The sequence below is a fragment of the Candoia aspera genome, chromosome 14 (assembly GCF_035149785.1).
Source record: "Candoia aspera isolate rCanAsp1 chromosome 14, rCanAsp1.hap2, whole genome shotgun sequence".
Lineage (NCBI taxonomy): Eukaryota > Metazoa > Chordata > Lepidosauria > Squamata > Boidae > Candoia > Candoia aspera.
In genome coordinates this window covers 2,471,126-2,490,819 of record NC_086166.1, presented here as the reverse complement: position 1 = coordinate 2,490,819, position 19,694 = coordinate 2,471,126, and the positions used below count along the sequence as shown (strand labels likewise).

The following is a 19,694-nucleotide window of genomic DNA, read 5'->3' as shown; positions in this document are numbered from 1 at the left end:
TGTTTTTTAAATACATATTTTTTAAGTCTGCTTGACTTTTCACCGAGTTCCTGTACCTGAAAAGAAATAAAACACAATGTGCCGATGTGTCCCTGGCCTCTTGTCTTGCTGGTAGAAGCCCCGCAGGACGTGGCAGGTGAAGATGCGCTCACGGGTTCCCCCCAGCTGCCTTTCCTCCAATCCTGCGACTCGCAAAGTCCCTCCCCCGACTGAACCACCGTTCCGAGGTTCGCAACGGAGTGTCCGGGTCGTAAAGGCGGACCTTCAGCGGTGCGACTACCGCTCTCGGCCGCGCGGGGGCGCCTCGCGGCTCGTTCCCTCCCTCCGGGCGCGAGGCTGCCGTTCCGCCCTCGGCCGGCAGGGGCCGCCGCGCCGCCCGCCTGGCTCCGCGACGAAGCAGACGCTGCAATTCCACCTCCTGCCCGCCCGGTGGCAGCCGGAAGACGCCGCCCCCAGGCGCAGCGCTTCCGGGTCAGAGGGCTGGATTTTCGGTTCCCTGTCTATCTCGCCCCGTCTGAGGCGGAGAGACCGGCGGCTCGACCGGGCGTCGGGGCGGCCAGGGGCGCAGTCCGCGCCCCCTCCCCACCAGCGACCCCCGAGCCCGCCGGGATGAACCGGCCGAAGCCCGCGGCCGCGCGCCGCCCCAGCGCCGTCGCCAAGCCCTCCGGTGAGCGAGCGCGGGGGGGCGCGGAAGCCCCTCGGGCAGGCCCCGCGGTGGGCGGTGGGGGCGCCTGCTCGCGAGTAAGGCCCTGCGGGGGGGGAGCTGGGGGTCCCGTGCCCCCAGAGGACGCGTGTCGGGGGCACGTGTGGAACTGCGGAGGGCGGTGGGGAAGGGAAGCGCCTGGAGGGGGGCGAGGACGAGCCGCAGCCGGGAGAGCCACCGTCAGGTGAAAGAAACTGGGCCAGATCCCTAACCTGAGAAAACATCTCAGACAACCCGTACACGTTTTTAACGATTCCTTTCTAGCAGCGTCTCTCAACCTTGGCCGCTTGAAGAGGGTGGACGTCAACTCCCAGAATTCCCCAGCCAGCTCATTAAGGGGAGCCCTGATTCACGTGGCTTCGGGTTCTTGGCCTGGCCTGCCTCGTGGGGCTGACGTCCCCCCCCTTTTCTCCCCCGGTCGCGGCCTTGCAGTCGCTGCGCCGCCCCACAGCGAGCCACCCCGCCGCAGAGCAGCAGCCTCGGGCTGCTCTGGCTCAGAGAACCTGAGCTTTCTCTGGGCCTTTCTCAGGCAAGCAGGGGCTGGACTCGCAGACCTCCCGGGCCCCTTCTGCCCCTAGGGTCCTGTGCAGCGCCGTGTCGCTCCCCATGCCACAGGCAGCTTCTCCTGACGTTCTCTTTCTCCCCTTTTTCCATCTTAGGTCACCCTCCTCCGGGAGACTTCATCGCCTTGGGCTCCAAAGGCCAGGTCGGGGAGTCGAAGGCAGCCGCCACGTTGCTCAAGCCGGCTTCGGCCGGGCTGCCCTCCGAGCGGAAGCGTGAGGCGGCGGCGTCCGCCTTGTCCAGCACCTCCGGGCTGACGGGGCTCGCCAAGCGCCCCAAGCTTTCCTCCACGCCCCCTCTCAGCGCTCTGGGACGCTTGGCAGAGGCCGCCGTGGCTGAAAAGCGGGCCATTTCACCTTCCATCAAAGAGCCGTCGGTAATTCCTATTGAAGGTGAAGTCTGCGGGAGATAGCGTTTCCCCCTTCCAAAATGGTGGTGGTGGGGTATTTATCATTGCAAATGCCTTTTACCATGCAGGTGTTTAATGATTTTTGACGTTTAAGGTGCCTTTTAGCCAAATGGGGTAAAAAGGGCATATTGGAGGATCTAATAAATCTCGTGATGGTAGTTCTTTAAAGCACAGCTGTGCGTTCAGCGGGAGTTTGGGCTGCTCCAGAGCCACCTTGGTTTCCCTTTGCTCGCAGTGGCCCCAACTGTTCTGCTGGATGAGATCGAGGCTGCGGAAGCTGAAGGCAACGACGACCGCATTGAAGGGGTGTTGTGCGGAGCTGTGAAGCAGCTGAAAATGAATCGGGCCAAGCCTGACATCACCCTCTACTTGACCTTGATGTACCTGGCGAAAATCAAGCCAAACATCTTTGCCACAGAAGGAGTGATTGAGGTGAGAGGCAGGCTCAACCTTGCACAACAGGCTGAGAAGGCAAAGCTTGCCAGGTGGGGGAGAGAAGAGGGATGTATCTTGTCCATTTGTTATCCCTGAGCCCCGTGCAGATTCTTAAAATGTGGAAATACAATCTACCAGTATTGATCCAAGCGTGGCCCAACTCTTTCTTAACTGTCAAGGCCTGCTCTAAAGGTTCTGCCAGCAGGACTCCGAGTCCTGGCATCCAGACCTACTTTTTCTCGTGCTCAGGAACATTTTGTTTCCCCAGGCGCTGTGCAGCCTTCTCCGCCGAGATGCCTCCATCAACTTCAAAGCCAAAGGGAACAGTCTGGTGTCTGTCTTGGCCTGTAACCTTCTCATGGCGGCTTACGAGGAAGATGAAAACTGGCCTGAGATATTTGTCAAGGTGGGCTGGCTTGGGGGCGGTGCTCTTATAGGATCCTCCCATGGCAGTGTTTCTCAACCTCGGCAGCTTTAAGACGTGTGGACTTCAACTCCCAGAATTCTTGCTGGCTGGGGAATTCTGGGAGTTGAAATCCACACGTCTTAAAGCTGCTGAGGTTGAGAAACATTGTCCTATGGATAAGGAGCGCTTTCAATACCTGCTGGAGTCAACCAGCATGGGGTGAGTGGGTTGAGGGAACGCTGTACAGTTTAGTGACGAGGTGATTGTGTCTCACTCCTTCGTAGGTTTACATGGAGGATTCACTGGGGGAACGTATCTGGGTGGACAGCCCTCACTGCAAGACCTTTGTGGAAAACATTCAGACAGCTTTCGGCACCACGATGCCCCCTAAAAGTATTTTGTCACACGGAGAGGTCGGACGCGGTGCAGGGGACCTCAGTGCCGGTAAGAGGGATACTTGAGAGTAGACAAAGATGGAGTAGGCGTTGATGAGAAGGAGGAGAAATCCGTTGGGTTGGGGGATTCATCTGTTTTAGGATTTGACCAGATTAGGGTAACGCCATGGTGCTTACCCCTTCGCTACAGTTTGTTATTTTATTTGTTTATTATTTTCTATTCTGCCTTTATTATTTTTATTTATTTATTTATTTATCAAATTTTGCCACAGTCCATCTCCCCCAAAGGGGGGAGATTATAAGCAACTCAAGGTAGCGAACATACTTAATACTTCTTCCTCCTCCTCTTTTCCCCACCACAACAACCCTGTGAGGTGGGTTGGGCTGAGGGAGAGGGACTGGCCCAAGGTCACCCACCCAGCTTTCACGCCTAAGGCGGGACTAGAACTCTCCTACCACGCCTGATTGGCTCTTGGGCTGAGAGGGAGGGACTGGCCCAAAGGCACCCAGCCAGCTTTTGTGCCTAAGGCGGGACTAGAACTCACTGTCTCCTGGTTTCCAGCCTGAGGCCTTAACCACTAGAACAAACTGGATTTCAATTTCTAATATACGTTCAATTTAATTTAACGGCTTTCAATTCATAGTACAGACGCAACAAACTGCGGACAATAAAAAGCAGGGACAAAACCCTTCAGGAACCTGCAGTTCTACTAGCAGAGAGTTGGTGGGCAGGAGTTCAAGGCCAGCTTTAACTGTAATTCTTTGTCTTCCCTGTAAACCACAGGTAGTTGTTACCTTTGAAGGCACACCGTGGCTCTCTTTGATGACTGTGTGTCCTTGTTCGTGTCCTTCTAGGAAACAGCCCACATCCTTCTGTTCCAGAGGAAGAAGACAGTCAGAGTGAATTACTGATTGCTGAGGACAAGATGAGTCCTGAGCAGGAAGCCCAGCTGATGCCCAGGTACCAGCGGTCTCTCTGCTGTTCGTAGTTGTGTATCCCCAGGGACGTCACATAGAAACATCCAAAATGTTTCTAAGCTGAGACATTCCACTGAGCGCTTCCCGTGAGGCATCTTGGGATTGGGACATTTCAGTCTTGGCTTTGGGCCAGTCACTTACTCTCAGCCCAGTCTACCTCGCAGGGTTGTTGTTGCAGAGGAAAATTGGAGGCGGCGTTGCTATGGGTTCTGGGAGGAGTTAAAAAAAAATCAGTCAATAGTCACAGCGTTTTAAGGATAATGCTGGGCGTATCCTCTTTTGAGAGCCAAGTCCCTTTTTTTTTTTTTTAAGTAAAGGTAGCTGCATACGTCTTTGAGTTCTCCTTCAGGAATTACTTCTTCTCTGTCATTCTAATGCATTGACGTGCCCACTCTGAATCCTGGGCTAAGGTGGGCAGCCTCCTAGAAGCACCAGGTACTTTGTAAAAGCACCGCTGATTTATCCCAGGTACGACGACCTCGCGGAGAGCGTGGAGGAATACGTCCTGGACATGCTGCGGGACCAACTCAACAGGCGCCAGCCGATGGATAACGTCTCCCGGAACCTGTTGCGCCTTCTGACCGCCACTTGCGGCTACAAAGAGATCCGGCAAATGGCTGTGCAGAGACTGGAAATGTGGCTGCAAAACCCCAAGGTAGGGCCTTCTCTTCTGAAGGATCTCATCCAGGGACTCCAGGGTGGGATGGGAGTGAATTCTGACCAGACTGGCACGTAGATGTAGCAGATGGAATCTTACCTACGTTGCAGAACCTGTTGTGTTCTGGCCAATTCTGGACCTGGTCCTGGAAATTCCCCAAGAGTTAAGGCATAGCCTGGCCTGTGGGTGGATCCCGGCTGTATTTGGACTGCTCTGTACGTGCCATTTGCTAGTTAGAGGATCCACTGCAGATTCTGAAATCCGCTCTGGAGCTTGGTGAGAGGTTTGCCACTCAAGGGAGCTCATCTTGTAGATGGGCACAATTTTGGAAAAAAATACGCTTAATTTAGGTGTTGCCGATCATTGTCGTTGTACGGCAAACGTCAGAATGTCGTCTTTTGAGAAGAGGTCCGTGCCACTGTGGTGCACAGCGTATGATTTCCACTGTGAAACGTACAAGTTTGATAAATTTCGCAATTCAAAAGGAGATCGGGTCTCAGGTGATGGAAAAACCTCTTGATGTGATCTCTCGCTCTGTCCCCTTCCTGAGATCCTAGAAAATTGTTGCCACTCAGGAAATGGTGCTGAGCTGGATGAGCCTGTCTGTCTGTCTAATTAATTAATTTTTGTCCCGCCTTTATTATTTTTATAAATAACTCAAGGCAGCGAACAATACTCCTTCCTCCTCCGATTTTCCCCACAACAGCAACCCTGTGAGGTGGGTTGGGCCGAGAGAGAGTGACCGGCTCAAGGTCACTCACCTGGATTTCAGGCCTAAGGCGGGACTAGAACTCACAGACTCCTGGTTTCTAGCCCAGCACCTTAACCACTAGACCAAACTGGCTGAAGGGTTTATGATGAAGGATCTAAAGTGGCTTGCTCCATCATACCGACGTCATGTTTGTTTGTTTGTTTGTTTGTTTTTCAAATTTCTATCACCGCCCATCTCTCCCAAATGGGAATCACAGAGCCTGTGATTCCCATTCAAATTCCTTCTCTTTACAGCTTACTCGACCAGCCCAGGACTTACTCATGTCTGTCTGTATGAACTGCAACACCCACAGCTCCGAGGATGTGGAGGTGGTCTCCAACCTCATCAAGATCCGCCTGAAGCCCAAAGTTCTCCTCAACCACTACATGCTCTGCGTGAGGTAGGCACAGCCAAGTGGGGTAAGGGGTCTGTTTTGTGGAATGATCCAAGCAAGGCAAAAGCAGGTGAAGCCCTACGTGGTGGTGGAGGACAGCATCAGGGGCCTCCATGCATATACAGGTGGGAGGTGTGGCTTCTGTCTGGCAGCCGACTGGGAGAGGGGGGGAATCTCACGTAAGTACGGTGTTTCTTCTGAGCCTGGCATCTTCCAGGGAGCTGCTGACCGCTCACCGGGACAACTTGGGCACTGTGGTCAAATCGGTGATTTTCAACGAACTGTCCAATGCTAGAAACCCCAACAACATGCAGATCCTGTACACGGTCCTCCAGCACAGCCCGGAGCTAGCCCCAAAGGTACGTTGGACGTCCAGCCCCAGCTTCAGCAAGCCCCAGCCGAGGGATGAGAAATGCCAAGGAAGAAAAGAAAAAAGTTAAGGGAAAACAGAAAAGAAAGGGAAAAAAGATGTGAGGCCACTGTTCTTGCAAGGAAGGGCCGGATTTACCCCATGGGGTTCCAGCAGCCAATCCCTCTGCATGACTTGTCGAGCTTTGCCATCAATAGATCTAAAAAATTTTAAAGGGAACTTTTTAGAAAGCACTTTTGGGTGATTTTTGTTGAGTTGCCCTCCCTGTAGTTTCAATCGTACTGGTTGGCCTGGCTTGGTGCCCTGCCACTGATGGCCACAAAGCATCATCCTTTTCTTCCCTTCCTCTCCCTCCCTCCTTCCCCCAGTTCCTGGCCATGGTCTTCCAGGATTTACTGACCAATAAAGATGACTATCTGAGAGCATCCCGGGCGCTCTTGCGAGAGATCATCAAGCAGACCAAACACGAGATCAACTTCCAGGCCTTCTGCCTGGGCCTCATGCAGGAAAGGAAGGAGCCTCAGTATGCTGAAATGGAGTTCAAGGTGAGGATCTGCACTGATGGGCCTTTGGGTGGAATCCCTGGGAAGGGCCGGCCTGATGTTTCGCTTTCTCTTCTGCTGGTAGAAGCTTTCTGGACCCTTCCAGCACCTTTCTTTTGTGTTGTCCCATCTTGGACTTCCTTCCAAATGTGGATTTGTGGACAGATCCATATTAATTTCCCTTGATATCATTTCCTAGTTGTCCTTTCAGAGACTCGCTGGAGTTTTAACAATCCCCTCCCCACCTTACTCTCTCAGGACCGGTTTGTCATCCACATTACAGATCTGCTGGCAGTCTCCATGATGCTCAGCATCACTGCCCAGGTCAAAGAAGCCGGGATCGCGTGGGACAAAGGCGAGAAAAAAAGTAAGGCTTTATAACTTGGTTGGGCCTTGAAACCAAGGGGTGCACAAAATCCTCACCGGTTGACGGATCTCTGGGACGTGCGGAAGGTGAACTCCGGTTTGGAGTAACACAACCCAGGTTCAGTCCTAAGAAGAGCTGGACCCAGTATTTCCCCCCCCCCCCCCAGATTTAGAAGGGCTGCGGGCTTTCCAGAACCAGATCGCAGCAATCCAGCGTGACGCTGTCTGGTGGTTGCACACCGTGGTGCCCTCGATCACGAAGCTGGCTCCTAAGGAATACATACACTGGTAAGAAAAGGAAGCAATGGAGGCAGGGGAAACGCTCCTCGCGAGGGGGTTCCACAGGGACTTAGCTCCATGTTTATTCCGTCTCTTTTTTTAAACAGCCTCCACAAAGTCCTGTTCACAGAGCAACCTGAGACATACTACAAATGGGATAACTGGCCTCCTGAGAGTGACCGCAAGTAAATCTGGGCCTTGGCTTGAACCCAGAGCTCTACCTGGGAGGGGGTCGAGGTCCTCAGCTGGAAGTTTCATGCTTTTGGGTCAGGCATGTTCAACCAGAGCATCCCGGGCTTGAGTTTGCTTTTAGTGCTTGGGGAAACCCAGGCTTTGTGACTTGGGAAGCCGGATCAGCGGCTTGGCCTCGTACCCAGACAGGGTGGTTTATGGGAAGTGAGTCGCTCAGCATCGCCCCCTCTCCTCTCCCTGGCCAGCTTCTTCCTTCGCCTCTGCTCCGAAGTGCCGATCCTTGAGGACACCCTCATGCGCATCCTTGTGATCGGCCTGTCGCGGGACCTCCCGCTCGGCCCTGCCGACGCCATGGAGCTCGCTGACCACCTTGTGAAACGGGCTGCTGCTGTGCAGGCGGACGGTAACCAGTTTTTCGAGCTTCTTATGGTCTCTGCTGCTTTGGCTCTGCTTAAGCAGCAGCTGTTTATCCCAACCTCTGTCTTCAGTAGTTTCTCCTTGACGCTCCCACCCACTCAAATAGCCAGCCCTGGTAGAACGCCCAGTCCTTGGCACGAGGGATTGCTAACATCATCTAAACTTTGGGGGGAAAATAGAGAAAAGGGATGGGCTACAGCATCATGCTGGCTTTGATGACTCTAAAGGGTCTGTGGGGAAAGAAATCTCAATCCCCCCATATCTAAGAAGTCCAGCCGTGATCACCACGCCTTATAAAGGCAGAAGAGGTGTTCCCCTGGCGCTGACCAGGACTAGAACCATAGAATTGTACAGATGGAAGGGCCCACAAGGCTCACGTGGTCCAAACCTCTGCAGTGTACAGGAAAACCAATTAAGGTATTATCTTCAACCTCCAACCTATAATCCAGAGATGGAGAACCTGCATACTCCACAGGAAGACTGTTCCGCTATTGGGCAGATCTTACCACCAGGAAGTTTTTTTTATTATATTTAAATAAAATCTAGGTAGCTGTAGTCTGAATCTGTTGTTTCTGGTCCTCATTTCTGTGGCTGTGGAAAGTAGTCCTTGGCCATCTTCCCTTTGGCCCTCATTGGTCCTCTGCGCTGTCTGAATGGGGAATCTCTGCTAGTTCTTAGCTACCATCTGAGAAATCCAGCACAATCTCATGCAGGTTTGTCCGATCTGTCTTGGTTTATACCTTGCTCCCATTTTTAATTCAGATCTCGAAGTCTTGAGGGTGGAGAGGATTCAGCTGATCGATGCCGTCTTGAATCTGTGCACCTATCACCATCCTGAGAACATCCAGCTGCCTCCAGGGTAACCCTCCAGGCTGGAGAGATTAATCCTCTTTCTTCTGAATGGCAAACAGTGGAAAATAAAACCCATTCTATCCTGATCTTTTTTTGTACGTTGCTTCATTTTGTTAAAACAACCGTATCCTGTCCTCGGTCCTGCTGCAGGTACCAGCCTCCAAATCTGGCTATTTCAACTCTGTACTGGAAAGCTTGGCCCTTGTTGCTTGTGGTTGCCGCGTTCAATCCGGAAAACATTGGTGAGTGTTACAGTAGGAATCCATTCCTGCAGGGGTGCGCTGACTGATGGTTGACCCCTTGGCGTAGCTGCTGGCTCTTTCTGTATCTCTCTAAATACGGTGTGTGCATACAAAGCAGCAGCACGGGGGGAGAAAAACGCCCTTCAACTTTGTACAGGTAGTCCTCGATTTATGACCATTTGTTTAGTGACCGTTTGAAGTTACGACAGCGGTGGGAAAAGTGACTTGCGACCAGTCCTCACACTTACGACTATCACTGCATCCCTGCCATCATGTGATCAAAATTTAGACACTTGGCAACTGGCATGTATTTATTACAGTTGCAGCGTCCCAGGGTCACGTGATCACCATTTGCGATCTTCCCAGCCGGCTTCTGGCAAGCAAAGTCAATGGGGGAAGCTGGATTCAGGGCCACAACTAGGGGGGGCAAGTGGGGCACGTGCCCTGGGCGCCGCTCAGGGGGCACCAAAATGGGCACAGAATCTGTGTTTGCCCTGGGTGACACAGACCCTAGTTGCAGGCCTGGCTGGATTCACTTAACAACCGTGTGATTTGTTTAACAACCGTGGCAAAACAGTTGTAAAGTCAGGCATGACTCACTTAACAACTGCCTTGCTTAGCCACAGACGTTCTGGTCCCAATTGTGGTCATAAGTCGAGGACTACCTGTATTTATGAATTTTGGGTAATATTATTGTTCTTATTTTCTACGTAACATCCTTGCTGTACATGGTATTTCAAATTGCTTAAAGTTCAGAATTAGCCTAATGAATCCCTAATCCAGTGTTTCTCAATCCCAGAAACTTTTAAGATGTCTGGACTTCAACTGGCTGGCTGGGGAATTCTGGGAGTTGAAGTCCAGACATCTTGGTTGCCAAGGTTGAGAAACCCTGCCCTAATCTGTCAGGGAGGAGCATGATTTTGCAGAGATTTTGTTCAAGGTTTTGTCAACACACTGACTGTGGCATGCAATGCTTCTGAATTTTCTTTTTCTTCCCCCCACCTCCTCTGGTTCCGACTGCCAGGTCTCACGGCGTGGGAGGACTATCCCACCTTAAAGATGCTCATGGAGATGGTGATGACCAAGTAAGTTCTGCTTAGCTGCCTTGCCTACCGGTGTGGCCAGCGTCCGGTTCCTCTGCCTGCAGAGGTGTTCCCTTTGGAGTGTTCCCATCCATTTGAAGAAGGAAGAGGGCGCCGTAGGAAGCTGGCATTGCTGCCCGGGTCTTGTGTCCGATGGGGCCCTCGCGCAGCACTGGGCAAGCCACGTGCGCTGCCGAGGCCTGAAATCGGAGGGCTTAAGCTCCTCGGCACAGAGCCCTGGGTCTCGTCTCTCCCCTGCTGCTTAGACCGCCAGCCTTCCGCTCTGTCGGTGGGTGGCCTTCCCAGGCCCGATAGTCTTCATTGAACCTGAACTTTTAGCCGGAGCTACGCTAAGGAATTCTGAGAGTGGAAGTCTATACATCTGGAGAGTGCCCAAGTTAGAGGAGGAAGAGCCTTCGAGGCAGGCCAGGTCAAGAAACAGACCCCAGGGGGATTTCAGGAATGCTCGTTTTATCAGTATGCAGGTAGTCCTCGACTTACGATCACAATTGGGACCAGAATTTCTGCCACTAAGTGAGGCTGTTTTTAAGTAATAGTCATGCCCAATTTCATGACCTTTTTTGCTGTGGTCATTAAGTGAATCACCAAGGTTGTTAAGTGAATCATGTTAAGCGACTTTGGCTTCCCCCATTGACTTTGCTTGTTGGAAGCCGGCCAGGAAGGTGCAAATGACAATCACATGACCTCGGGACGCTGCCGCCGTTGTAAATATATGCTGGTTGCCAAGCGCCTGAAATTTGATCGTGTGGCTGCCGGGGCCCCGAGATGGTCGTAAGTGTGAGGATCAGCCGCAAGTAACTTCCCAGCACCGTCATAACTTCAAATGGTTGCTAAATGAACGGTCATAAGTTGAGGAATACCTGTAGGGCATATTATTGGAATCTTGAAAGTCAGTCCAAGTTTCTCTCTTTCCCATCTTACGTTAATCAAAATGGGAGGGGGAGATTATTTTAAGCTTTTTTCTCAAGCTTCTTATCTATGCAGTCTGTTCTCCAAATCCCCCCTTAACAGCTCTCTCCTCTCTTCCCCTGTTAAAGGCGGGCCCAAGGTCAGCTCTGAATTCCTTTGTGGGGAGGCTGTCCTAGAGCATCCTCCTGAAAGACAGTCTCTGGAGTGCCCCCCCCTTTCGCCTTAGCATCGCTACGGCACAACGTCAAGTTCCAAACTCCCGTGGCATTAAATTGGCCTTTGTCTCCCCTCCTTCCTCCCTCCAGCAATTACTCCTACCCGCCCTGCACTCTGACCGATGAAGAGACGCGCACGGAGATGGTCAGCCGGGAGCTGCAGATCTCTCAGCGGGAGAAGCAGGAGATCCTTGCCTTTGAGGGTCACCTGGCAGCCGCCTCCACCAAGCAGACCATCACGGAGAGCAGCAGCCTCCTGCTGTCCCAGCTGACGAGCCTGGACCCCCAGTAAGAGGCCTCCGCGGTTCTTGGGGGGGGGCTCACGGCTGGAGGGGCTGGGGCAGAGCTCTCGCGAGACGGGGGCAGGATGCTGGCCCGGCCTGCTTCCCCCCCTGCTTTTTCCCCTTCCACAGAGGGCCTCCCCGCAGGCCGCCTCAGCCCGTCCTGGACCAGGTGAAGAGCCTCAACCAGTCCCTGCGCCTGGGGCACCTCTTGTGTCGCAGCCGGCACCCTGACTTCCTGCTGAACATCATCCAGAGGCAGGTGAGCAGCCTGAAGGGCCGGGAGGTGCTGCATTGACCCGCCTCAGCCCAGAAGGCCACGGAGAGTGATGCGTCCGAAGCATTTTCAGAAGACAGGAATTGCGAGGATCCCGTTCAGGGTTGGAAGGGTGCCCAAATGGTGTGATATTTGCAGAAGGTTGAGGGGGGGCTGCGGTCTCCTCAGCCTTGAAAGAGGATTCAGCAGATTCTTGAAAAGGATGTCCATGGTTTTCAGCTGCTGGCTAATGGAATCTCCTGAACCAGAGGCAGTCTACACCAAATACCAGTCCCTGAGAGGGATTAAAGAGGAGGAGGAGCAACAGGGTTACTTTTGAGTCCGGCTTGCGGGAAGCACCGCACTGGCTTGGCCTTTTTAACGTTCCTGGAACTGTGACATTGTCCAGTCTTCCCACTGGCCTACAGGGTTTGCGGAGCTCCCAAAATTGCAACCTTTTTTTCCCAGATGTAACAGAGCCCCCAATCCCCCCCATCAACCTTTGTGCCCTCCATAGTTTTCCAGCAAAAACAAGCAAAACAAACAAAGGAAAAGTTGTTCTGCCTAGATCCTTTCTCTCTGCTTCTCCCCTCCTCGACGGACTCCTGACTTCTTCATCCTCGTCAGGCTTCTTCCCAGTCCATGCCGTGGCTGGCAGACCTCGTTCAGTCCAGCGAAGGGTCACTGGACGTCCTTCCGGTCCAGTGCCTTTGCGAATTCCTTCTGCACGACGCCGCTGACGAGTCGGCATCTGGGGAGGAAGAAGACGAGGGAGAAAGTAAAGAGCAGCGTGCCAAGAAACGGCAGGTAGGTGGCTTTGCGTGGTGCCATTACAGGTACTTGACTTACGACCGTTTTAACAACGGTCCGAAGTTACAACGGCCTCAGAATGGGTGCTTTATGGCCTGTAAAGCACTTCTGAGCATCGCAAAATGTCGTACCCCTCCTACGGTCACATGATTGCATTTCAGTCGCTTGGCATCCGGCTCGCGTTTACAACCGGTTGCGGTGTCACGTGATTGCGTTTTGCAACGTCTTTTGCCATTTTCCAGCAAAAATCACTAGTGGGGAAGCTGGATTTGCTTAGCAACCTGTGATTCGTTTAATGACCACTGTAAAAATGGTTGTAAAATCAGGTCTGGTCACGTGATGGCTCAACTTACAACTGCAACGATTTACAATGGAAATTCCAGTACCAATTGTGGTTGTAAGTTGAGGACTACCTGTATTTGAAGAGCAAGCAGCCAGCTTAGGAAGCGGGTTGATTATTTGTCGTGCCGGGAATTTCATCCTGGCCTAAACCTTATGCTGGAGAGCAACAGTTCCATTCTTCCTGTGAGGGGCGCCCGGATATTCAGTCCCCCAACTTGCTGGGTGCATTTTTACACTGAGTAGGGAAGTGCTCGCCAGGCCAAGTCTTAATCTCGTGCTAGTTCCCAGCAGTCCAGCCCCAGAGATGCCTTTCCTCCACAGAGGCAGCAGAAACAGAGGCAGCTGCTTGGCCGTCTGCAGGACCTGCTTCTCGGACCCACAGCAGACGAGCAGACCACGTGCGAGGTGCTGGACTACTTCCTGAGGCGCCTCAGTTCATCCCAGGTGGCCTCGCGGGTGCTGGCCATGAAGGTGAGCAAAAGAGCCAGTTTGGCCTAGTGGAGAAGGCCCCGGGCTAGAAACCAGGAGAGGGTGAGTTCGAGTCCCACCTTAGGCACAAAAGCTGGCTGGGTGACCCTGGGCCTGTCCCTCTCTCTCAGCCCAAGAGCCAATCAGGCGTGGTAGGAGAGTTCTAGTCCCGCCTGAGGCATGAAGGCCAGCCAAGTGACCTTGGGCCAGTCCCTCTCTCTCAGCCCAACCCACCTCACAGGGTTGTTGTGGTGGGGAAAAGAGGAGGAGGAAGGAGTATTAGGTGCGTTCGCCACCTTGAGTTATTTATAAAAATAATAAGGGTGGGATAAATAAGCCTAACAAAGAAAAGCGGGAAGCACAAAGTGGTGTCCTGTTTAGAACAGGGGCTTCCAAGAGAAGGATGCCCTTCAAATTCTTGCCAAACAGGACGGGACAAAATATTGCAGCGCCTCCTCACCTTTGGCCCACCCTAGGTCACTCGTTTCCCCAGGGTGCCACAAACTGTGGAGTGGGGTGGGGGTGGCGGCTTTGGGCATGCAGTTTCTGCCCCCTGCTTGCGGCTCTTGGTGTCCTGAAGCTTGAAAAGAGCAGCTTTCCTTGCGGCTGATACGGAGTCTCCTAAGCCAACGCAGTCGCCCTATTGCTGGGTTGGAGTGGGGGCACAGAGTTAGCTTTCGAACGCCTCTTCCTGCACTTCTGCAAACTCCATCTTTGCCAGAAGTATCTGCCCCCAGACTGTATTGCTTCAGCCATAGATGTGGTGATCAGGAGCTTAGCTGCTTTCTGAACATGTAGTTCTCGCTTAACAACCATTCGTTTAGCAATCGTTCCGACTTAACGACGGCGCTAAAACCCAATTTGCAGCCTGTCCTTGCACTTACGTCCGTTGCAACGTCCCGCAGTCATGTGATTGCCATTTTCTACCTTCCTAGCCAGCTTCTGCCAAGCAAAATCAAAGGGGAATCGCATGGCTCACTTAACGACCGTGATAATTCACTTAACGACTGCTGCAAAATGGTTGTAAAATCAGGTCATATTTGCTTAATGACCACATTGCTTAGCGACCGAAATTCCAGTCCCAGTTGTGGTCGTTAAGCAAAAAGCACCTGTACTCAAAAGGCACCGCTGCAGCCAGCCACGGATTGTTCAGGAGTGGGCTTTTTTTAAACGCAGAGCAGGTCAGTCTGGACGCAGCCCCCGTGTTCTTCTCCCCGCAGGGCCTGTCCTTGGTGCTTTCGGAGGGCGGGCTGCACGAGAAGGAGGAGAAGGAGCACCCGATGGAGGAAGACTCCCGGGACGTCGAGCTGCTTCAGAGCTACCAGTGGCTCCTGCGAGACCTCCCCAGGCTGCCCCTGTTCGACAGCGTCCGGACCACCACGGCAGTGGCTTTGCAGCAGGTGAGCGGCGCGGCCCTGGGAGGCTCTCCTGACCAAGGGGCCGGATGTTGCAACCCGGCTTCCCCTCTGCTTCCTGCTCCAGGCCATCCATATGGAGACAGACCCCCAGACCATCAGCGCTTACCTGGTGTACCTGTCCCAGCATGCGCCGGTTGAGGAGCAAGGGCAGCACAACGACCTGGCTTTGGTGAGAGGAGCCTGAGGGCGAGGGCTGGGTGGAGAAGAGGAGGGCCTGTGGGAGGCCTCCTCGTGCCTGGCAGCAGCCAGAGCAAATGGGGCCTCCCTGCAGGGAGCAGAGCACTTCCCTCTCATTGACCACCAGCTCTTGATGCTCAGAGACCACCTGCTCTTATCTACAGGCTGTGAATAGCCTTCCCTTCTCTTTATGTTTTTGCTTACAGGTAATCCTCGCTTAACAACTACGGTTGGGACCAGAATTTTGGTTGCTAAGTGAAGTGGTCATTAAGCGAATCCAACCTGATTTTACGACCTTTTTTGTGGTGGTTGTTAAGCTAATCACTGCAGTCAGCTTGACGCCCTCTTTGCACTGCTCATAATATGTTTCCACCCCCCCTCTTTTGCAGGACGTGGCCAGGCTGATTGTAGAGCGCTCCACCATTATGTCTCACCTCTTCTCCAAGCTCTCCTACTGCTCGGAGTCGGACACCGTGTTGGTGGCTCTGCTCTCTGTCTTCGCGCGCTACATCAAGCGCATGCGCCAGAGTAAGGAAGGCGAGGAGGTTTATAACTGGGTGCGTGTCCCTCCCCTCCTTCCTTTTTGTCGTATCTTCCGATTTGCCTTCTAGGGCAGCGTTTCTCAACCTCAGCAACTTTCAGACAGGTGGACTTCAACTCCCAGAATTCCCTTGCTGGCTGGGGAATTCTGGGAGCTGAAGTCCACACATCTTCAAGCTGCCAAGGCTGAGAAACCCTGTTCCGGAACAAACTCACTTCCTTGCTGATTATTTGCCCGGTTCGTCTTCTAGTCGGAGTCCCAAGACCAGGTCTTCCTTCGCTGGAGCAGTGGAGAAACCGCCACCATGCACATCCTGGTGGTCCACGCCATGGTGATTCTGCTGACCCTCGGGCCCCCTCAAGGTGAAGGAGAATTCACTGTGAACGTGGCCAGGGGGGATGGGGTTTCTGTGGGTCGCAGGTGCTGGGTATGCTCCGTCCAGCCCATAGACCAGGTTCTTCCCCAACTGTAGGATCTGAACCTGCTTGCCAGGGGTCTGTGAATTAACCCTCCTCCCATTCTGGTGGCTTCATTTTTTTGAGCCAGTTTTTAAAGAGGGCTTTTTGCAGGCGTAGAAAAGGCTTCCAGATTTTCCAGCCGGTTCAGAAACATCTGCTTTAGTTTGGCAATTTAATCCAAATTGGTGGTTGGAGTCAGGAACCTGTTCCGATTCACAGATTAATTCAGATTCCTTTCAGATCAAGGCTTAAAACTTCTCATGGTTCTGCTATCGGGGAGACTCGGAAAGGGTGGAAGGTTTAGCCGCATGTTGCCAGTACCCCCACCTCTTCCTGGTTCTCTGCCATTTCTTTCTCCCAGATTAACCATTCTTCTTACGCGGACTTTTGACCATAAAGATGTCTAGCAGCCGTACGTGTATTCTAAATCCACTGGAGCTTCTGGTGCACTTTGGAGCAACAGGAGCATGTACAGAGAGTAAGGAAGATGACCTTGATGGAGATATACAGGTGCTGTTGCCTAGGTAACAGCACCTGCATATCTCCTTCAAGGTCATCATCCTTCATCTCAACAGCAGTGTTTCTCAACCTCGGCCACTTTAAGCTGTGTGGACTTCAGCTCCCAGAATTCCCCAGCCAGCATGGCTAGCTGAGGAATTCTGGGAGTTGATGTCCACACAGCTTAAAGTGGCTGAGGTTGAGGAACACTGCTCTACAGTGTGGGGGGGAATTGGAACCCGGCCAAGGTTCAGGATGGGGTTGAAGGGATTAGGCCAGGCTCTTGACAGGCAACTCAACCTAAAAGAAGACTTTTTCTTAACAAGATTTGTTTGAAAGGGTTAGGGCTGAAGTTATAGATCTCAGCAACTGTTACTTCTTCACTTTAGAACCCAATTTATCTTTTAGTTCAATGGAGCAAAGACTCTTTCAATCTATTCCGGGCAGCTGTCCTGTGAACAGGAAGGTAGTCAAATGGGCGACCAGTGCAGATTTTTCAGTCAAGGCGTCCTGTGTCACATTTTGCATCCATCATCGTTTCTGGACACTTAAGGGATGCCCGGCCATTGGGCTCTCACGGCGTACCCCCCTGAAGCTTCCCCAGGAGGCCCCTGTGAATTCCATAAAAGAACAGCTACCTTGGGCAGTCAAGCTCTGGTGGTCTGAAGGCCCTCTGCTGGGAGACCCACGGGCTTTCTTGTGCGGTTGGTTGTCTGCTGTGAGAACAGACTGCCTGACTAGCTGGGCCAGGGGACCGATCCAGCAGGGTATGGCTTATGTTCTTAGCTTCAAGTTCAAAAGATTTAGTATTTTCAGGGCATGGAGATGTGGGCTAGCTTGACACCGAGTTTTCACAGATACCTCCCAGAATGGGGAGGTGGTTCTTGAGTTTGCAGGGGGAGAATAGCTTAAGCCATTCTACTTTGGGGTGCAGAAATGTCTAGGAGAGACATACACACCCAGCCTGGGACTCTGGGGGTGTGGGGCTAGCCTTCAGCTGGGCTGAACAAACAGAATAACACTCTAAATGATGCTTTAAAGCGGAGGACAGTGACTTTTACATCCTGCTGGACATCTGGGTCCCCGAGAAGAAGCTGCTCCCAACAGCTTTCCTGGTGGACACATCTGAAGAGGCCCTGCTCCTTCCCGATTGGTTGAAACTGCGCATGATCCGCTCAGAGGTGCCCCGGCTGGTGGACGCAGGTGAGCAGGTTGGAAAAAAGCGTGCAGCGGCTATGCCGAATGGCAGGTCTGCCAGTGGGAGAGGAGGGCCAGTGGTCCCTTCTTGCTCACAGTGCTTAGCCATTGCTATGTTCTTGTATTTTCAGCTAGACATGGACCATTTTCTATGTCATCAACCTAGAGCTGGCATGATTGGCAGCTGTGGCTGCCTTTAGGGGAAAAAAATCAGAAAATCCATTAAGGAGGTGCTTTTAAAATAAAAACTAAACTTTCTTTGGTTAATTAAAAAATGTGTTCTGCTTATCTCCTGATGGTTTTGCAGAGATGAAGCTGTTTTTTTCTTAAATAAATTGGGCAACTCAGTGATACAGACTTCGCCTGAGGAAAGCAGGTTGGCTGAAAGTCACATGGAAGCCTCCGTGACTGAATTTTCCCAGTTGGGGCCCAGCAGGAATAGCTATATTCCTTAATTAGGCCAAGAGGTTTCTAATTAGAACTAATTATCTCTTGGTTTTCACTTTGGCCTTTCCACCCTGTACAGCCCGCCCTAGCGTCGTGATCGGGCTCTCAGGTAGTCTTCAACTTGCGACCACAGTTGGGATTGGAATTTCCATCCCAAGTTGTGGCGGTCATAAGTCAACTCACCCCAGGACCAGACCTGATTTTATGACCATTTTTTACAGTGGTCATTAAGTGAATCACAGGTCATTAAGCAAATCCAGCTTCCCCAATGGGAATTTAATGTTCTAAATGTGTTGGGACACCAGGGGTTAGACAGCACCTTCTTTTTCGCTTTGGAGCGTGTTGAGTTTGGGGGTGTTTCGTTCCAGCGCTGCAAGACCTCGAACCCCAGCAGCTGCTGCTGTTTGTTCAGTCCTTTGGCATCCCGGTGTCCAGCATGAGTAAGCTTCTGCAGTACCTGGATCAAGCCGTCTCTCACGACCCCCAGACGCTGGAGCAGAACATAATGGACAAAAGTAAGGGAGCCCATTGCGGGCAGGGTTATTCCTCTGCTTGCGTGCTGTTCAGATTTTCCCTCCCTTGCCCAGAGGGACTTTTCTCTGCATGTTGGGATGCTGCAGAAATGTATGAAAAAGCAGGGGATGTGGGCTTGGCCATGGAACGAAGGGGACATTCCTGAGGATCTCAGCCTTTTCCCCCGCTTGAGTTCTGGTTTCTGTGGCTGCTAAGGGGATGCTTGGAAGAGGAGCTAAAAAAAGTTGCATGGATCAGACTTGGGGTCAGAGACCAAGTTCCCAGGTATGGGTAATCCTCACTTAACAACCACAATTGGGACTGCAATTTCAGTTGCTAAGCGAAGCAGTCATTAAGCAAATCTGACCCTATTTTACAACCTTTTCTGTGGCAGCCATTAAGCAAATCACCATGGGCGTTAAGCAAACCACATGGTTGTTAAGTGAATCACATGATTCCCCATTGATTTTGCTTCCCAGAAGAAGCTGGGAAGGTTGAAAATGGTGACCACATGGCACTGCGATGGTCATAAATGAGAACTGGTTGCCAAGCATCCAAATCGCGATCATGTGACCATGGGGGCACTGTGACGGTCATAAATGTGAGGACCAGTTGTAAATTGGTTTTTTCAGCACCGTCGTTAAGTGAACCATTACTAAATGAATGGTGGTTAGGCGAGGACTACCGTAGTTCTTCTCCTGCACCCTCCATAGTTCTTGAAAGAGGAACCTTTATGCCGGATGAGCGAAACAGGAAACAGAAAAGCCGTGCGTCCATTCTCAAAATGGGAACAGGTTGAATTTGCAAAGTGACTTTGAAGCCCACTTCACCCGTGTCTGGGCTGCCCGTGATCCCCTGCCGAGGGAAAGCTGCTTGGGGGCTTCTCTGTTCTGCTCTGACAGCCACAGTAAACTGATTTGCCTCTCCTATTGTGCCTGGGTGAAACAGGCACGTGAGCGCACTGGATCCAGCCCAAACAAAGCCCCCGACAGGGACGGCGCCTGTCTTACCTACCCACCGCCAGTACCCTCTTGGCATGAAAGGCTGGCCCCTTTCATTGAAAATCTTTTGCAGGGATTCCCAGCGAGAAGGGAAGAGCCAAGCTGGACCT

At 52.4% G+C, this 19,694-nt stretch overlaps 1 protein-coding gene across 1 annotated transcript in view; it reads left to right on the top strand.

The window, feature by feature from the left end:
• The first annotated feature begins 544 nt into the window (after positions 1-544).
• Positions 545-19,694, top strand: part of INTS1 (integrator complex subunit 1) — a 36,215-nt gene continuing 17,065 nt past the window's right edge. Inside the window, exons 1-27 of the mRNA XM_063315192.1 lie at positions 545-667; positions 1,363-1,656; positions 1,909-2,105; positions 2,377-2,514; positions 2,799-2,958; positions 3,765-3,870; positions 4,356-4,542; positions 5,551-5,696; positions 5,908-6,049; positions 6,429-6,605; positions 6,861-6,969; positions 7,136-7,256; positions 7,355-7,432; positions 7,685-7,842; positions 8,619-8,715; positions 8,859-8,950; positions 9,975-10,035; positions 11,268-11,465; positions 11,591-11,720; positions 12,342-12,521; positions 13,188-13,337; positions 14,555-14,734; positions 14,817-14,921; positions 15,319-15,486; positions 15,721-15,832; positions 17,468-17,629; positions 18,439-18,585. Of these exons, the coding sequence (XP_063171262.1) occupies positions 610-667; positions 1,363-1,656; positions 1,909-2,105; positions 2,377-2,514; positions 2,799-2,958; positions 3,765-3,870; positions 4,356-4,542; positions 5,551-5,696; positions 5,908-6,049; positions 6,429-6,605; positions 6,861-6,969; positions 7,136-7,256; positions 7,355-7,432; positions 7,685-7,842; positions 8,619-8,715; positions 8,859-8,950; positions 9,975-10,035; positions 11,268-11,465; positions 11,591-11,720; positions 12,342-12,521; positions 13,188-13,337; positions 14,555-14,734; positions 14,817-14,921; positions 15,319-15,486; positions 15,721-15,832; positions 17,468-17,629; positions 18,439-18,585 (3,853 nt within the window). The 5' untranslated portion in view covers positions 545-609. The remainder of the gene's footprint in view (positions 668-1,362; positions 1,657-1,908; positions 2,106-2,376; positions 2,515-2,798; positions 2,959-3,764; positions 3,871-4,355; positions 4,543-5,550; positions 5,697-5,907; positions 6,050-6,428; positions 6,606-6,860; positions 6,970-7,135; positions 7,257-7,354; positions 7,433-7,684; positions 7,843-8,618; positions 8,716-8,858; positions 8,951-9,974; positions 10,036-11,267; positions 11,466-11,590; positions 11,721-12,341; positions 12,522-13,187; positions 13,338-14,554; positions 14,735-14,816; positions 14,922-15,318; positions 15,487-15,720; positions 15,833-17,467; positions 17,630-18,438; positions 18,586-19,694) is intronic.